The following is a 20,366-nucleotide window of genomic DNA, read 5'->3' as shown; positions in this document are numbered from 1 at the left end:
TTGTTTACTAAAGTAATAGAAATAAGAAGAATGTTGACGCATAGGTCAGAAAGAATGTCTCACGTGGAAATAAATATTATTAATCTTTGGCAATAAGTAGTACTTAATGAAAGCCTTATAAAAATCCACCCGATATGCAACATACTAAATGGATGACCCCTAACTCGGAACTTAGCACAGTGCCGGGAAATGTGACATATGTCAAGATTGGGCGATACATTCTTTAATATTTAAGTTCTTTCAGACGGAGACTAATGCAGATGCGTAACTGACGTTACTCCATCAGCGCCCGGATGTGATGTAATCAACATCGCGCTTGTAGAAACTCCAGAATGAACATGGCGCTATCTACACATTTCATCACGCTAGTGGACATATGAAAGTTTATAAGCAGTATTTTATTTTTTAATGTTGCACGCTACTAGATTTCCCCTTCAGGTGCCTCGAGATTACATTTGTGGCGATTGCTATTGTACGACTTAATTACAGGTCAGTGGTGCAATTATAGGGTATAGACGCTCACAAACTTCCTCAAGTTAACGAGGAACCATATAGTAAGACGTATCACGTGTGCTTTAGTGATACGACCCAGACGCCCAATACATAAATATCATCGTCGAGGTCTTACATATAGGACTAGGAACCCTAATGTGAGAACTAGCGTCAAACTTGAAGCACAGAGGAGTTACACAGGCAAGTAACGTACCACTGTCCAGGATATTCTCTTTATCTGCCTTTCATGCCGCTTACTTTAATGCATGTAATCGGAGTTACTCCTATGGATAACATTTCCACTAGTATGGTCTCTATTTGCTCTAAAAGACATGCTTATGAGGAAGTGTAGGCTCAGTTTCACTGGCGGGTTGGGGCAGTGCCGAATTACGAAATATGCAGAGTAGGCACCATCCTAGGGGCACTAGCTACGATGTCGTAGCCTCAACTTGATTTGTTGTGGTTGAGGTAGGAGTAAGTGTACTAATATTAGTACCAAGGGGCTCCACGATAACGGATCAAAATAATATCGATAACACGATAGGAGATAATTTGCGGGGGGGGGGGCAAGATTTCGACTAACTATAACCGTAACATACGTATGCATTGGTCAAGTTAGCTCCGGAGCACCTTAGTGAGCGGTCAGCGAAAATGGTCAGCAACACTCAAGGTTACACATTACGGCTGAGTAAATTAGTATTTGCTTTTATAGTCAGAAAAGTTGGATCAGGAATGTTTTTGTTAGGTCACCTGTTACAGAGCCTAATCTTAGAAATCAGCAGCTATACACTGTACAATATATTAGAAAATAAAACTTTGTTTTCTCTTATGGACGGACCAGTACATGCCGTTCGTAGACGAAATTTGGTGTCCAATATCAGTTAGCAACCCCTACAAAGACATTTAGTTGTTGTTGTTGTTGTTGTGGGGTTTAACGCCATTTGTCAGCACACGATAGGCTATACATGGCGGCCAGTATTAATGGTGGAGGAAGAACCCGGGAAAACCCCGGAAAGAACCAACGACCCACGAGAAGCTACTGGCAAGCTTTCTCACATACCCACATTGGCTGAATCTTAGACTCGAACCGCCGCAGACAGAGGTGAGATGGCAGTGATCCGTAACGAAGAGCGCTTTAGACCACTCGGCCACTCGGGGCCCCAAGACATTTAGTAGTGTACGTGCTTTTTAATTTTAGAGTATGCATTTGTGTGATTTTGATTTTTAACGTAGCTTTAACAATTTTTAAGTCATCGCTACGATGTCTGCATGTGGCAGTTTATAGTGATGCCTAGCATTGGGGCATCATGTCGCAGACATGTAGCATGCTGTCACACCGAGTTACATTATCCTGACACCAAGCCGACCAGTCCAAACACTAATCTCTTAGTGCTGAGCGCCAAGCGAGGCAGCTGTCAGTACCATTTTTGTAAGTCTTTCGAACTCACGACCTCCCGCATCCGAGGCGGACGCTCTAACCACTAGGCCACTGGAGCGGTACGAGTATGCAGTGTGCTGAGTATGTGCTATGTAGATTATAATTTATAATTACTGATAACATGCCGTTATGTATCAGTACTTTACAACTGCAGATTAGTGTGTGTGTGTGTGTGAGAGAGAGAGAGGGAGAGACTTGAGTGAAGGCAACATTATGTACGAGGGACGCACAAGATTTCATTCTACATGTAATGCAATTGGCCCATGCTGTCACGTGTCAGTGATAGACACTGTGCATGCCATAGTTAACGGGCTAATTTGTAGTATCACCCAAGTCCATCTAACAAGGCAGGTCTAGTAGCACACAAATACACGCACAGACTTGTTCGTCTATATCTATGGGAAGTCGTTGTTGGCACAACAAATCTGTATTTTCTAATAGCAAAGAATACATTTCTAATAGAAAATAATTTTCTCGCATTAGAAAATCGGTACACCCAGAATGCCATGATTTTATTCTTAAAGTAACGGGGGTGGGGTAGGCGGACGGGGCGGTTTCTCCGTGTGCCAGAGGTCTTGGGGAGCCAAAACAGCTGATATTTATTTTTATCGAAAATTTTTAAAAAATAATTCTGAACGTATGTGTAAATTTTATGACTAAATAGAGATAAACGGTTTTATCAATATTTTTATTATGTATAATGCACATTTATTAAAGGTATAGATAAATGTTAAATAGTTCATCAGAACTCAATTTATATAATAAAAAATTATGGCGTGCATAATGCTTACTATTAAGTATTTTATAAATAATTAATCGTATTATATTGAGAATTAATTTAAAAATGTACTTTCAAACCAGTCTGCTAAAGGAAACCAATTGGATTCACCGTCTTAATACGGTATATCCAAAAGGTCTAAATTCAAAAACACTACGACATTCATTAATCCTGTTGTTTTGTTGGGGGGCGTCTTCTTCTTTTTATGAATTATGTCCCCTGTTTACAATTAGATAAGAATATTTTTATATTATTCTACGTTTCAGAATAACTTAATTGGTAAAGGTATAAACTAATATCATAAAAATAAGTTTACTAATTCTTTAAAAATGAAAGTGCATTTTTAAGTTAATTCTCAATATAATATGATTAATTATTTATAAAAATATTTAATAGTAAGCATTATGCACGTCATAATTTTATGTCAAGAATATATAAAGATAACATAGTTGTTTTTTTTTTAAACTTATTTTTTAAATTTTTATATCTTTCATAAGTGTGCATTATACATAATACAATTTTTTTGGATATAGTTATCAATAGAGATATATGTATCTTTAACATTCAGTTTTAGGTATTTTTTTATGTATTAAGATATCATTAATCTGCTCTGTATATGCATATCTCCATGTAAATTATTCGTTAAAGTATAAGACATTTAGGTTAAAAATGTAAGCTATGACGTCATCTTGTTTATGTTATATTGTTTATTTCATTGATCACTTAGAAACAACATATTTATTGACGTAAGCAATTATATTGAATTTAGTCTGATGAAGCATTAAAGCGAAACCAGTCACACATTCTACGTGTTTGTGTTGTTTATTTTATAATTTAAATTTTATGTTAAATTTGTTACTCTTGAGTCCCGAGTCTTTTAGTAAATTACATAACGAATAACAAGAATTTCTGCTGCTAGTGTGTGCTTCGTGAACAAACTGTCACTCTATCCATCGGCGCCCCTAACACACACCCCAACACACCCAGCTAATCCTCTTTCGCATGACAGCGAGTGAGAGGGATCCAGACAGCCACCAATACTATCGCCAGGGCACAACTCGTTTAAAATGGACGTTTGTCTTCGAAACCCTCAGACAACCACCAGCAGTTAGACTTATGTGAAGGGTATAGGGAGTTATATTTCTCATTGTAAACGCCTGCAGATGTTAATTTCGAACAGAGCTGATACTTTAATATCGACATTTAATTTTTTATCAATTGTGATTTTGTGTGGATCGTCTTTGTATATTACGTTCGGTAGTTATCGACGAATTCAAAAACTTTATGGTTCCTGTACGTGCGTAACAGTACTACGAGGTGAAATTATTCGACCTAAATTGAAAATGACAGACCTGCATAGCGGGATTCTTGATTGTCTTGTGTGTATGATAGAAATTAGATGTAGGAAAAGCCACCAAATGGCATTAAACTGCAGGAAAATCGTTAGAGGTCAAAGCTACACCCCGAATCCAGCTGGGTCTGCTCACGATGCTCGCCCAAACCACTTAGCTTGTGGGAGGGGGCACTAGCCTCCTCCCAAGAACTATCCCCGGCTTCGGCCTTTCGGGCCTCGTGTACTGGCCCTTTCAGCCATTATCGTCGCCTTGGGCGTCATTTTTGTCACTGGCCCGAGGCACCATTTACTTTTAGTATGCCACTGCCTAGGCCAGATGCGCCCTGCCAAGTGTAGCCACTCATGAGGAGGATCCACCCACCCCGTTTACATTACTTGAAATAAATAATTTCATTATGGTTTTCTGTTTTAATTCTTTGCTTTGAGTTACAGCAATTTTAACAGGTAATGACTGTCAGTGTTTGATTAAAGCAAGGAAATATTTATATTTTTTCTAAGTAATATAATTGTTAAAATAGAATCATTTATTACATGCTTGATATAAATAACAACTCTACACTAAGGCATGTTTAAACAACTAACGTCCACAACTGCATTTATCCAAGCTAAAATGGAAAATTGTCTTTGTTTGAGTACAAGCTGTATTGAATCGGAACTACACAGTGAACTGCAGTTCAATATTCCAATGTCAGCTCTCCACATTTGTTGAAACCAGCTGTTTTTATATCAAAGAATGCAACAATAACAACTATGACAAGTTATTTCCTTACACAATTACATGGAATCTGTTTAGTAATGATTTGCAGCATATTGTCAGGTACATCGATCGGTTTAATAAATTGGATTATTTTGTTTGTTATCTGTGAAAATATGACTGTATTGATAGGAAAAAATATGTAAAATAATTGTATTAAATTATAGTACGCAGGTAATCATTACATTATAAAATATTATTAAAGGGGTCGAGTGAGACCAGTATATAAAATAGTAAATATAATTGCAATAAATAAATAAATCTGCACCAAATATATAAACAGTTCCACAAGAATGAAATTTTTTTGAAAAATATCAAATATCAAGGGGTTTTTGTCCTACCCCAAAGAAGAGTTTTGTCCAAGGTGGCTTTTGTCCCCTGTCAGGGTATTTCTGTCCTATGGGGCTTCCCCCCCCCCACCCCAACTCTCATAAATAATATAATGGTTTGAAGTCGGATGGAAAAATCTTGGAATATAATTAGCATTATTTGCCCATTCTTTCCAGATAAAATCATAAAATTTTATATCCACAAAATAAACCTCTACATGGTATCAGCAAGGGTGCCAAAAGTTTTGTAGATGCTCTTGCATCACATTCTTTCGTGGTCAGCGTGACATGTGACAATTCAGATTGACGTATTCGCTAGGCTCGCAACAAATTGCTGCCTGCGAAGGATGGGATATGCTCTGTTTGGGCGCATGTTTGGATTTTAATTAGGACCCGCTATTATAACGATCCGACATATATGCTAATGTATGGTAAAGTCGAGGAAACGACAAAGTAGAGACAATTTTGGGTCATTCGAATTAAGTGTCATAAAATGAAATATTTCAGATTAGTTATAAATGTAGACGGAATAGAGAGAATTATTCTAGCTTCGATGGACGTGTCAAATTTGTGGCGGTTAGAGAATGCTAATTCTGATTGGCGAAACGAGAGTTATGTGTGCCCAGACGAAATACACGGTTTTAAGTAATCTCCGTCGCGAAATTAACCGGTGTCCATTAACACATTAACCTAGAGGTGGGCAAACTTTCCAGTGCAAGTGCCGCATACACAAATTTACACCTTGTCGCGGGCCGCATAGTTCATTAAGCACAATAATTAATATTTGAAATAGCAAAAACAAAAGGTTTTTCTAAATAACATCTAATTAATTTTCAGTTGTTAATATGTTGTTAATATTTGAAAACTTAAACTTCAAAAGAAGCACATTTGTTTGATAAACAGAGTAACATAAACAGAGACAGTGCGAATGATGACTTGTTCCTAGGCCGCATGAAAACCCTTGGCGGGACGCATGCGGTAGTTTGCCCATCCCTGCATTAACCCATGGCGACGAGTTTATGTGGCAGGAGGTAGGAGCCTACTGCCGAGCTCTGTAGCGTCAAGGTCATGTAAGATACACTAACGTGGGAGGTATTATAGAAACGTAGATAGATGTAGCTCTACAACATATGTGTCAAACTCAAGGCGCGCGGGCCACATCAGGCCCGGTGTACAATTATATCAGGCCCGAGAGAGAATTTTAGGCTATGGTGTTTCCCAATGCACACTTTGCTGAAAAACTTAGCTTACTTCGCGCCGAGTTCGCACGGTGCTTTAGTGACTTTGAAGCACAGAAAAGTAACTTCGAGCTGTTTCGTAACCCATTTGCCATAGACGTGGAAACTGCACCAGTAAATTTGCAGATGGAGCTAATAGAGCTGCAGTGTAATGGGACACTAAAGGCAAAGTACGACACTGTGGGGCCTGCACAGTTCACTCGTTTCATTCCTGAAGAGATGCCCCAGCTTTGTCTACATACGGCTCGAACCTTGAGCATGTTTGATAGCACATATCTGTGTGAGCAGCTGTTTTCTGTGATGAAGATTAACAAAACATCACACAGGAGTCGTCTCACTGATGAACACTTGCAGTCCATCATGAGAATCTCAATGACACAGAACATTACTCCCAACATAAACGAACTTGTAGCCAAGAAAAGATGCCAAACATCCAGCTCTGACAAATTGGCATACGAGCGAAAATGGGTATGCCAATGATTTTTTATTATTAAAACTTTTTTCTGTTTTAATTTATATTAATGTTTAAAAAAGGTTTAATTTTCCGCTTATTGAATGTGTTTCATACTCGAATTTCAGGCGCAAACGACAAAAACCGTCAGGGGTTAATGTGTTAAGTTCCAGACCATGGTTCTATTAATTCCCTTTTCTTCTTTTTTTCCCCCCAAGAAAATAGACTTTCGCACTGTGTTATGCATACGCTGTTTTTGTTTTCATACCCGAAAATTTGAGGCGAACAGGTCTTTGCCCAGAAATGCAGAAACCTTAATCGTCTGCACGAAGCAGTTTTAAAAATTACAGTATGGAACTTCGTTTTCTTTTATCAGGCAATTCTGTTCAAAGAATGAAACGGGCCAAGCTTTCGGATTTAGAGGCTGCGGTGCTCATCAAAAGCCGGTTTGGTCTACAAGTGCGTTCCTCTAGAGGGTTAGCTAGCTACGATGATCTAAATATATACATAACAGTGGGTGACAGATGGGATAATGCCAACATAAAATTCTTGTCTGAGAATGGATACGTCCTAAAAGTTCTTAATTCTCTGGACTCCAAGAAGACAAATTTTGTTCGTATGTATAATGTTTGTCTGACACCACATTGTGGAAAGTGAATGCGCTTAAACCACTGGCTAAAATTAGTATCGTTGTTTAGGAAGGTGGTATATATATATATATATATATATATATATATATATATATATATATATATATATATATATATATATATATATACCTGCCATTTCCAAATTAGCAAGAGTTCATGGTTGCCTATTGCGCTAGTCCTCGGTGCATAAAGTTACATGGAAAATGAAAATTAGTTTCTGTTCTGACATCTTGGCCAGTAGTATCTTATTTTCTGCATGAAATCTACTATGTAAATCGAGCAGTTAGGTCATTAATAGTGTCGTTCAAGCAGACTCTTGCATTGCATCTTGAGCTTTTCGCCGAGCGTCTGATGGATGTCTGTGCAATTTGTTGTCAACGACAGACGTCGCTCATTTATTTTTTTATTCTTGCTTTATCTCTGTGTACGAACATGCACCGTCAATATAGTCAAGTCTGCCAACAATTTGTGCACGAGCGATCAATTTAAAGATGTTATGCATTTTTTAGATGGTACAGAGTACTCGTGGAAAGATACTGTGCGTGCCTCGTAAGGGCTTGTACATTACTAAACGTCTGATACGTCAACAACTACTACTTTACTACTCCTACTAGTAATAATACTAATAATAATAAACCTCACCGGTGGCTTAAGTGGCCAGAGCGTCCGCCTCGGATGCGGGAGGTCGCGGTTCGAACCCTTGTCGAGTCATGCCAAATATTTATAAAAATGGCACTCTCAACCACCTCACTTGGCGATAAGCATTAAGATGTCAGTGTTATGACTGGTCGGCCTGGTGTCAGGATAATGTGACCGGATGGGACATGATGCTACATGTCTGCGGCATAATGCCCCAGTGCTGGACATCACTATAAACGCCACACTGCACGCTTCGTAGCGATATGCAACTTTGTCCATTATTGAACACCTGGGAACAAGTAACCATGATCGACCAGACTCGTTCAGGAGGCGGTCTGTTTTATAAGTAAAATGATTTGCAATGTTAGTCCTACCCCTTTAGACACTGATCACTCCGTTACGTAAGAAACCGACTTCGTGGTCGCCTCAGTACCTTTAAAGTTTGCTCGATTAGAGATTGTACAATATCTCACATTAACGTAAAAGTACTGATAAAATACCGCAATCGTTACACTTAAATTCTTATTTCCGGTATTAATTTTATTTAATGTCTTTTTTAGTCCATTTTCAGTCCTAAGTTCAATTTCTATCTCAATTTTCAGTTTTACTGTTCTTGTCTTAGTTAATTTCGATGGATTTTGCTTATTCTTTTTTTTATATGTTCTGTGGTTAGGCATGTGGTACTGCAAGCGAAACATTATCGGCGGTTTCACCATTTCTCCACCTCACGTAAATAGTCAGGCACTGTTCACAACATCGAGGTCAAACATACAAATTCTACAACTTTGTCTTGCAGAAATAGCCGAGGTTGTTCAGAATGAAGCAGCTTCCCTCCATGACCTTTTTTGTCATCACGAGAAAAAACATGGTTTTTGTGTGTATTTTGTTTATTTTTAACGTGGCGTTGACAGTGTTTGTCATGTCGCTACGATGTCTGCTGCGTGACCGTGTGTGTGTGTGTGTGTGTGTGTGTGTGTGCGCGCGCTCTTTGGATATGTAACGTAGCTTTAAAAAAATTTCAGTCATATCGCTACGATGTCTGCAGTGTGACAGTTTAAGGTGATGTCTAGCACTGGGGCATCATGCCGCAGATATGTAGCATGATGTCCCACCCAGTCACATTATCCTAACACCAGGCCGACCAGTCCTAACACTAACCTCTTAATGCTGAGCGCCAAGCGAGACGGCTGTTTGTACCATTTTTGTAAGTCATTGGTATGACTTGGCTGGGGATCGAACCCACGACCTCCCGCATCCGAGGCGGGCGCTCTAACCACTTAGGCCACCGGAGCGGTCCAACAGTTTGTAGCGATGGCTAGCACTGGAGCATCATGCCGCAGACGTGTTGCATCATGTCTCACCCAGACACATTAACAACAGTCCGACTAGTCCTAACACTGACCTCTCAATGCTGAGCGTCAAGCGTGGCAGCTGATAGCACCATTTCTTTAATAAAAAAATCTTTGCTATGATTCGCCCTGGGTTCGAACCCTCGACATTATGCATGCTAGACAGACGCTCTAACCACGTAGGCCACACGAGCTGTAGAAAAAAGTACATTTAGTGAGTAAACGCCAAAACTTAAGTGACTGAACAATTTCTAATATAAAGTTATTTTAGTCTGTATAGCTGGTGAACTTGATGTCATTATAAATAATACGTAAATGTTGGCAGCGGAATTTCATGTTTGTTTCAATTACTTCTAGCTATCTTAATAAGAAATCTCAGATCCGTAACACCGCGCGAAAGACACTTGACCTAGTTAGTGACCAGTGGAGAGTCTTGTTTGGTATTTGTGCGACTCAAATTTTAGCACGGTCATTACTATTACGAAATCTAATGACATATTGTTGCAGGTTCGCCTCACGTTGTTGCCTTTTAACTTTAGATTTTAATGCAGATTGTAACTTTTTTATTTTACATATTCTAGTGGGATTTTCTTTTTATCTGCGGTTATTTCATTATCCTTGTAGTCTGTTATTATATAGGCTACGAATTTGTGTTCCCCGTGCAGGGATAATTATGATTGCAATGTGTGCTGTTTTATTTCTTGCTAAATCATCAGTAATTTGGTTTGTGTTCATTATCTAATATTAACTCATAAACAGTTAGTTTCATATCTATGCGGCTCCATTCGAATATTTGTTATTGGTTTTTTCTGCCGATTTCTTTTTTTATAAATTTGTTTAAGGTTTAATGTCCATTAATGAAGTGCGGATATCAGCTCTTGTTTCTGTAGCATATCCTTCAATTATTTGTATTCCTAAATACTGTATTTTTTCATTCTTTTACTCTAGTAACTTGGATGTAAGTAGCTTTTTGCTTAGATTCTTTAAATAGATTTTTTGCATCAAATTCTAGTACCTTTATAGAGCTTGTAGTTTTGTTAGTGTGACGGTTTGTTTATATTCCTTCATTGTTTTGGTGGTTAAAAGGTTTGTTCCTTCGCAAGTGTTATTATGATGCTTTTCTCTTTATCTTATGTAGATTTAGTTTGTATTTTTGTTGTTGGCTTTTCTCCATCTTATATATAAACACTCACATTTGTCTTTCTGTCTTTCTTTATGTGTGTACCGCTTGCCGAACAAGAGGTCGCGAGTTCGAAACCCGCAGCGGAATCCCAATTTTCAAGATAATTTTGAGGGATATTCTTATGCTCAGACTTTCTTTTGAACTCGCGTATCCCAATTTTTTTTACTTTTTATTTTATGCTGAAACTTTCTTTTATCACTCTTGTCATATGACTGCGAAACATTAGGTTGCGAGTTCGAATCTCGCGGCGCCATCCCAAATTTTGTTTTACTCTTTTGTATTTTTATGTTCAAACTTTCTTTTAAACTTGCTCATCCCAATTTTTAATAAAATTCAGTGCTTTTTATTAAACCCGTCCTAGAACTGGCAATTAAACTAGTGATTATATGTTGATTGCATCTACATTATGTGGTTGACCTTGGTCAGGACTCGAGTTAAGGGCATGCCAGGGGCATACCAGACTAGTATCATTTTTTTGTGAACAACATAATGCATAGCTAGTATTTCTCTACGATTATAGATTAAATATTCAGATTATTATCGATTAAATATTCAGCGTTTTGTTAAAGAGGTAAACATGTTATTACTTTTATCTGAGTTTAAGACAATAATTTTTTTCACTTGGAAATTCCTGATCTTGTTGACAGCAGAATGTTCTTGATAAGAAGTCCTGGTTCTGCTTGTATGTTGTAGCTTTTGGTATTAATGTGGTCTACTTCAAAATTACTCATTCCATATCTTAACATCAGTCTTAGAGGAATCAGTTTAAGTTTTGTTCAGTTAATAGTTTATTTATTTAAATTATTCACTAGAATTGCAAAGTTGCTCACTAGTCCTTCTTTGACTAGCTCATTTTTTGGAACTATTGTGAATTCATTCATTGACATTTGGATTATATCATTGGGACACATCAAGGCTGTTAATACTTCGCCACATCCCAGGCCATTGGCACATCACTTTCAGAATTGGAATTTGTTTAGACCACTGGAATTCATTTTGAACTCTTTTCATTTGGACTTGTGATAGAACTTTTAGGACAATATGGGATTTAATTCACAATTCTGTACGTTTCTATAAAATTTTCGCGTTGTATTCTAGAGAAATAAATTATTTGTTAAAAAGTATTTGTTGAATTTACAAAACATGTTGTTCTTCGCGCTTTTCGGTTACTTAGTTTAAGTCCATATATTTGTAACATGTATTATAAGCAAAGGGTTTTGAGAATCCTGAAGTAAGATTGCATAAAATAGAGGCACGCGTATGCAAATTCGCTGGATTATTTGCAAAAATGTCTTTGCAAGTAAACAGATCAATAAATTCTGAATCATATGAACGTAATTTCGTTTGCATTTATTGTCTATTGATAACCATTCTAAAGCACTCTTTCAGTATCCATGGGGGGGGGGGGGGCAGCAGTAGCTCAGCTGGTTGAGCGATTGAATCATTATTCACGGGTTGCGTGTTCAATATCCCCAACTCCTCTGTCGTTTTCTTTGCATAATAAAAGCATTTAAATTTCACGAAATTTACATGTTCTTTCTTTACTTCTTAAATGCGTTTCAAGGTTACTTAATCTGCGGCAGTTTATTTAGTTCATTGCCATGAACTATAAACATGACTAATGAAAGTTACGTGACCTGCAGTAGTTCTGATGGAGGTGTCAGCTTGTATTTGAACGTTTGCCTGGTGATATCATTCTACATTGCACGTAGAAATTGCGACGAATTCATATCGTACTATTTCTAACATTTTAAGTACCAGTGAAGTAATCATAAATATGACGTTGCTTATCTTCATATCTGATTAGCGGATATCAAAAAGTAATTCGTGTTTCAGCTTCAGAAATTAAGAAAGAAGATTGGAAGATGCAGCACCCTATCTGGCCGCGATTGAACAAAATTTGCTGTACATCCTCCTTGAACAGTTTCTAAATCATTAATATTCCACATTATAGTTATGACTTATTCCAGATGCAATGCACGCAGCAATCAGGCATGTATCGGACAAAGGAGTAAAAACACCAACACCAGTATTGACAGTTACTGGTGATGAATTTTGCATGGAAGAACTTCCCGTGGACACCGAGAATACGTCAGATGGTATGCAAACAGACAGAAAATAAAAAAGAAAATTTTCGTCATCTAAATGTAGTATACGCCGGTGCCTCAATATGCAAACATAAGAGAAAATACTTTTTTCAGTGGCGCTAATACAAAAGAGGTATTTTCTCAACGTGATAACACTAAATGAATATCAAATGATGTGATTTATTTGATAACTTGTAAAAAAAAAAAATGTTGCATGCAATATGTTGGACAAACACTTTAACAAGTTTCTAAGAGAATGAATAATCATCGCTTTCATATAAAAATTATAGAGAGTTTCACTTTTCCTCTAATTTTTCAACACACTTTAACACCAGTTATCACTCTCTACTCGATTTTTATTTCATGCCAATAAATATTGTGCATGGTGACATGAATAGACTCATAAAAGAAACTTACTGCATTCTTAAGTTAAATACATTGTATCCTAATGACCTTAATGCCAATGTACTATATAAAATTGTATTTTTTTAAAAATTTATATATTGTATATCCTTTATAATAATATAATTATATGTATGACTTGTTTGTCGCTATTATATATATATATATATATATATATATATATATATATATATATATATATATATATATATATATATATATATAATTGTTATGACGATGCGTAATGACGTAATTTTTATTTTAAAATAAAAGACAATATCCGTTTCTTTCAAAACATTTCGTGCCTGAAGAAGCATAAAAGCGAAACTAGTTGCACAGAATTTTCGGCGTTTGTGTTGTTGTTTTTTTATCCCAATGTGTGCTGAGTATTTTATTCTGAGATCTGGCATCTTCTCTAGCCATGGTTCCGATTTGTTAACCATTTCTACACCTTGGTGGGTCAATCAGATATTACTTTATCCTATCGACATCTGTGGGATTTCATAGTTGCCTCTTTAGTGTGTAATGCCAACTAACTAATAGCGTGTAACATCGGGGTTTCGTACATCGAAAGAGAAACCATTACAGGTATATTTGAGGCAAAGGATGTATTTGTTCATTACAGTTGTGTGCTCCTCTTCTCATATAGGAACAGTGTTCAGTTTTGAACAGGTTAATTTTGATTGGATGCGGCGGATTGCCGTCGCATCCGATGAAATTCACAGACCCGAAAGCACTGAAATATCCAGTCGATCCGCCAAGGATAAGGTTAACATATCGGAACCTTGGCTAGTGAAGATGGAGATCCACTTCTTATGTAATTACCAGCTGGGCGTGCTTTAGGGAAAATGTCAAAATTGTTTTACATAAATTTAAGTTCTATTAATGTTAGATCATTTTTGGAGAAGCTGGTGACAGTCCTCCAAAATAAACTTTGCCGTTAGTACTTTTGCATTAGATTACAATGTCTTAGCCGAAAAACTGGTGCAAAAACGGATTTTGGACAAAGTTTTAGTTATGGAGAGGTCTTATGTAAGGACGTATCTACTTTTTCACACTACGTCCGCTTCTTATAAACCCAAAATACCAGAAGTAACTACTAATAATATTTTAAAGATTATTTAATCCTCTTTAGATCCAGAAAGTGCACAGTTTCTAGTGCGTCTGTTCCATTATATCCCGGGAGAGTTATTGCTGGGGAAGCCATACACAAAAAGTTTGTGTTACGAAGTCGGCCAACTCGGTGGTCGTCTCGACAGATGCCTCCAGGTTAGGAGTATGCTTTTTTATTTCTTCTTTCTTTTAATGTTATTTATTTACTGTCCTGCCTGAATGCCTTATCAGTTAGAGAAATTATGCATGTATATTATGTCTCGCGTAGAGACTGGTGGTGACAGCCATGGGCACACATCTATGGGATTTCATTTAGATTTTTTGTTGTAAAAGTTATTTGCGCAAGGAGGAGCACACCAGTGAGCAATTCGTAGACGAGCTATTACCGTTTCGTGGAATCTTTGTCGATTGATTGATTGATTTAGAATATTATTTTGGTTTCCTGGAATATTTTCTGAGTGTGAAGGCTGGGTCACGGATCAAATAAATATCTTGCATTAAAACAGCAGCGTCCAATATTACGAAGGTCAATAAAGCTTGCAGAATGTGTATACAACCATTTCAGTCACGGGGAATGAGTCTGATGACAAATGTTTTCATTTGCGTCACTAAAATTCTTCATTCGAACTGAGATGTGTACATAGGTCCCTGGTTCGAAAAAGATCTTGTTTTGTTAAACGATAAGAAGTGATGATGATATGTGTTAATTGAAATTTTCTCACTTTCACTTATGTTGTAAATTTAAAAGAAAGTTCTTAAAAATACTTGGAAAAAATAATTATACAAGGATATGATTTTGCTTTTCAGTGACGGACTATTTATATTTATTGGTGAGTTGGAATATGTTCATGAAATGTGCATTTGCTTAAAAATTCTAACTTGAATAATGGTACAGTTAAACTATTTTGTGACATGTGACCTGGATAGCTCGGTGATAATGTATTCACTTTGCATCCCAGCTATCCCAGGTTCTATTCCCGATGATGCGACGTACATAGGGCAGTGGTCGCTCATCGAGAGTTGATTGAATTTCAGGGCCACTTAGTGGCACCAACTGGGTATTTAAGAGAGTACAATGTCACTTTTAAAGAAATTGAATAATAATAATAATAATAATAATAATAATAATAATAATAAACAACTCGTGTATAATTTAAAGGGCTTCTTCCATTCTGGGTACGAGAATCACCGTCGCCATTGGAGCCTCCTAGAGGTATCAAACCTTATGGCCAAGTCCGAGGCTCTGAGGTCGCAGGAGGACAAAGACCTAATTCAAGACATTGTTGAGTCATTCAAGCAGAACGTAGTTACCCAGTATCCCACTCTAAAGAGAGGTTGGTATGCCAAAATATATATTGGAAGTAATTCGTCGCCATCCAGAACTATTCTGCACTACTTTGTTCACCATAAACAATATGGCGACCTAAGACAGAGTCACAGTTGGAATATCGACTGCCTTTCCTGTCGTAACATGTGATGCACTTCGCCGAAGGCAAATCAACAGACGAGCCAATATGATGTATATTCATACAACTGCATAATAGGTTACGGTATGTTGTGAAGGAAATGGCAGAGCGATTTTCCGATTGCCGTTGAGAACTTTATTCCCAACTACTTTTGTTTACATAACACAGTATGGCAGCGGAAGGAGGTGGTCTGTATCTAACTGGAATTCTTTGGCAATCTTGCTGCGACAAAAATAAGCCTCAGATGTATGTCAGCATAGTACTTTAAAGAAAAAAATACATCTTGTTTGCAGGAAATTTCGTTACCAGAAAGAAAGTGCAATCTATTGGACTACCTCGGGTATTTACAGAATCAGATTGATTGTAAGATTAACCAAGATGATATGAATGAAGAAAAAAAGTTGAATGCGTTCGTAATCCTTGTTTCGTAAATATACGATGTGGTCCGAATGCTGCTATCGACATGCTATAGATGTATAATCAGTAGGATTCACTTTGAAGGTGCAGCTGTGGGACATTATCGGCATTTTTCTATCGCAACATTATTGGTGCATTTTGCCGGAAATGAAACGCTAAACCCATCAAATTGATATGTATTACTACAGTTACACTTGAGGTTATTTCACAACTTAACAGAAAAGGCTGATACCAATCAGAGCATCGTCTGCCTTTTCCATCCAATTGAGAAAGAAATGTCAGATGTAATTCGTCGCCATACATGAAAGTAGTTTTCTTTGCACGGCACAATATGGCGGAGGAAGGAAATAAAGTCACAATCCCCAAACCCATCAAATGTTTATGCATTCCTGAACTGTATCCGATATTATTTGCACCACATGACAGAAATGGTCGAGCTATATTCCATTTGTACCACGTGCCTGCACGTTTGAAAATTCATTCTCTCTGTTATGTTTATCTACAATTTTAAAAAAGTTTTTATTCATTGCTGTATATTTTAACGATTATCTTTTGTTGAAATTTCTTACGTGCATTGGTCCTATTTTAAGATATTGAAGAAAGTAAAACTGAATAGGATCTGTAAATAGATGCTTACGTATGCGTTGACAGTTACAATTAATACAGTTTTTAATAATTATGTTGACAAAATTCGGCCTTTCCCCACTGGTCAAGTCTGTCAGGTGGTATCTTCGAAAAATTAAATTAATTCTCACTCGACGGGTTAAATCATGTGAGTTCTACGATGTTGGATATTTGCTATTTGTCATGCAAGTAATAGTGATAATATGCTTGTTTTACCTTTTCATTCATCTGTGTACAACTAGCTTGGACTGGACAGTTTTCTTATTCTTGTTTGATGTGTTCTTGTTGTAACATCAAGTCTGCAGACGTGTTTTATGTTTGTATTTAGATATTTGAGAAGAAAACATTTGTTTGGATTATTCAGAGGAAAAAGAAAGTGCTTATTGGATTATACTGTTATTTTGGAACAATTATTTAATTATTCAAAGAAGTTCTGGACACGCCATTTAGAGAACGTCACGACTCTTGGCGGATTAATACATTTCCGGATCAGAAATTTATATGAAAATTTAATTGTTTTGGACTTTAATAGAATATTTTCAGGATTATTTCGGATTCGATTCATAATACTTTAAGTTCCTCTTAATTTTTTTTATAACAATGATATTTAAATTGTTTGTTGAGTTGAACAGTTTTACAACACATATTGGTTTTGCATTTTTCTCTTACTTAGTTTATGACCATAGAGTCGTAGCACTTCCACATAACAAGGGTCCAAGCAATTCAAAATCACTTAAAAATCTAAAGACTGATGTGAATTTTCTTATTCTACCCTTAGTTGAAGATATCTTGTCAAGTAGGGCACAACATACAAAAATCATGTGTAAAAGAAACTGGTTACTACCAGTTTATAAGCTAATAATTTAATGAGTATATATATATATATATATATATATATATATATATATATATATATATATATATATATATATATATATATATATATATATGCCAAGATTAAAGATATTAACTCCCCAAGTTTTAATATATCAATTTGTTCTTTTTGTGTGACTTCAGTTTCATTAGCATTAATAGTTTTCCAGCTAATAGCATGGGTAGGTAAATAATGGAATAGACGTATGGAACCTGATGCTCCGGAATACCGTGTATTTGAACAACTACTTTGATCATTTTAGAATTTAAATTTGCTTTAAAATCGTCTATATGATTGTTAACATGCAAGATATACTTCATATTAGTTTTATGCATGAAGTTATATGGAATATTTTTTATTCACAAAGCGATTTCATCAATACCTTCAGGTATTATCCATGCTGACCTCAACGAAGGAAACATCATCGTCTTGCCTCGGGATGAGAATACCCATCCATCACTTAATCAGCAGGATATTGGGGGATATGCTATTTATGCCGTGGTTGACTTTGGAGATTCTGTTCATGAGTATCACGTGTTTGAACTCGCAATTGCAATGTGTTATATCATGCTTGAGAGCACTATTTTAGACCCCATGGAAGCCGGCCGTTACGTGTTTGCAGGGTATATGAAGGAAAATCCTTTGCCCGAGCTGGACATAAATGTTCTTAAAGAATGTGTTTGTGGGCGGCTTGCTCAGTCCGTTGTGTACGGTGCGTATGTACATATGCTTGACCCATCTAATACGTACTGCTTACACACAACCCGGAGAGGAGGATGGCAGCTTCTTCGTCGACTTTGGTACATGGACAAAATCACATTTTTAAATTTATTACGTCAAACATTTTAGGATACTTACTGCCATCCAGATCTTCTGCCACAAATAAGAAGGTGTTTTTTTCCCCGAAAGAAAACGTTCAAGCAGGAACAAAGATTGCAAGCTCCTGTCTGCCATCTTACTTTTGTTAAACGTAGGATATCCTTTGATGACACTTTAGTCTAACAATGACATCACCTAAAAACAACCAAGGTCGAAAACAATGCCAGTCAGTGACCAGCATGAAATGTGTATCTGGTTAAACCACCAACAGAATAGGACCAATGTCATTTATGATGATTTACAGGATAGTGGTCCGGATTGTATCCACTAGAGTCAGGTGGTGCTGCAAACAGCTGGAGTCAAGGGACTGATGGAACAAAACATTTGGCGGGATTGCCCATGAGACACATAAGGAAATTTAATTAACTTGTCTCAAAGATGTTTGTCAACGCTACTTCTAAACTGACACAATTTCTAATGTGGAATAATAGGCTGTGAAAGCATCATATGAATATCAGTAAAATAAGTTTTTGTTTTCAATTTTATAAAGCTACCGTTTTACTTCATGGTTGTATGGGAAAGCCTTGTTGTATGATTTTGTTTTTCCCGACTTGTACAGAATTTACCCACGATACAATTTTACTCAGTAACAAGCAAGCACTCAGAATGATATGTATATATGTATACTTTGTTCCAAGCAATGTTTGAACAATCTGATGTTGGAAGGGTTATACTGAGCTCACAATAATGAATAGCCAACACCTGCAGTGATGGAGTGTTATTGATACTTCTCAACTAATTTAATTACGTTTGCCTAAGTAATCCCAATTAACAACATGTAAACAAAGGAGAATTATTAAACGCATTGATTCTGTCTTTAGAATTAGACAGTTGCCTTTATAGAGAATTTTGGTACACCCGACTTTGATGGATAAAAGGGAGTTGAATGCATTAAGTACATCTACTTAACGACTGTATAGAGCAAGGCCCAGATTTAATTCACCCTTTCTGATAATATAGTGTATCAAGAGTACGTAACGTGAATTGCAGCCAACTCCATTTACACTGATGAAAGTATTCCATTGAATGGTTCATTTTGGAATTTAGGCCCTTTTGTGAGAAAATGTTCGGCAAGCGGGTGTCTTTGGAATGTATTTTGCAATAATTTTTGTTATTAAACAATCATTATAAATACGTTGATCTACTTTTCAAAACCTATTGGGTACATTTTTGTGTGTGTGTATATATATATATATATATATATATATATATATATATATATATATATATATATATATATATATTAGTGTACCCCTAAAAACTGAAAAATATTGGGACTAAATTTAAATTTTGGTTTTGAAAGATATTCAGTATACTGTGGGTTTTGCAAACGTGAAAAATTTTCATCTTTTTTAAATGGTTTATCTACAAACTTTTATTGTTTAATAATTTACCTACCTACATCAATATTTACTAACCGTAAATAATCGGGTCCAGTGTGTATATGTAATTATGCATCTAAAATACATTTCGAAATTTCGGTTTCGTGGTTTTATTATTTTATACAAATATTTTAAGATAGTAATCTTTTTTATTTTCGGAGTAGAGGGGTTTCATTTGACATTATGCAAAAGAAAAGAAATTAGGACCCCAAAAATATGATCTTAAGAGGATTTCAGCCCAGGTTTTGAATGATTTCACTAAATATATTTGGTACGTTTGAAAGGTATTTATAGAGAATTTTCAGCAAAATGTTGCTTCAAAGTTGAAGGAAAGAATGTTTTCTCTTTTCACTCTTCCAACTAGATACACATTTGAAGGTAAGTGGTGATAATGAACCAAACATGAAAAGATGTAGTATTAATTGTCTCACTGTCATAGTAGATAACCCAAAAGCTTGGCATAGCCA

At 36.4% G+C, this 20,366-nt stretch overlaps 1 protein-coding gene across 2 annotated transcripts; it reads left to right on the top strand.

Annotated features, from left to right (window-relative positions):
• Positions 1-312: 312 nt before the first annotated feature.
• On the top strand, positions 313-19,649 carry LOC149795731 (hydroxylysine kinase-like). Of its 2 annotated transcripts, XM_089965639.1 has the most exons (6): positions 314-693; positions 7,211-7,450; positions 12,626-12,754; positions 14,280-14,413; positions 15,417-15,591; positions 18,027-19,649. In XM_089965639.1, exons 2-6 carry the CDS (start codon positions 7,228-7,230, stop codon positions 18,485-18,487), a joined length of 1,122 nt encoding a protein of 373 aa, XP_089821765.1. In that variant the 5' UTR covers positions 314-693; positions 7,211-7,227; the 3' UTR covers positions 18,488-19,649. The 2 variants fall into 2 exon arrangements, with proteins under 2 accessions (XP_089821766.1, XP_089821765.1); XM_089965640.1 differs by lacking the exon at positions 12,626-12,754 and having other exon boundaries at positions 313-693.
• The last annotated feature ends 717 nt before the right edge of the window (positions 19,650-20,366 follow it).

This window comes from Sinohyriopsis cumingii, chromosome 7, assembly GCF_028554795.1.
Source record: "Sinohyriopsis cumingii isolate HCF-2022 chromosome 7, ASM2855479v2, whole genome shotgun sequence".
Taxonomy (NCBI): domain Eukaryota; kingdom Metazoa; phylum Mollusca; class Bivalvia; order Unionida; family Unionidae; genus Sinohyriopsis; species Sinohyriopsis cumingii.
Note: the sequence above shows the minus strand (reverse complement) of the source record. Positions and strands in the feature narration are given on the sequence as shown.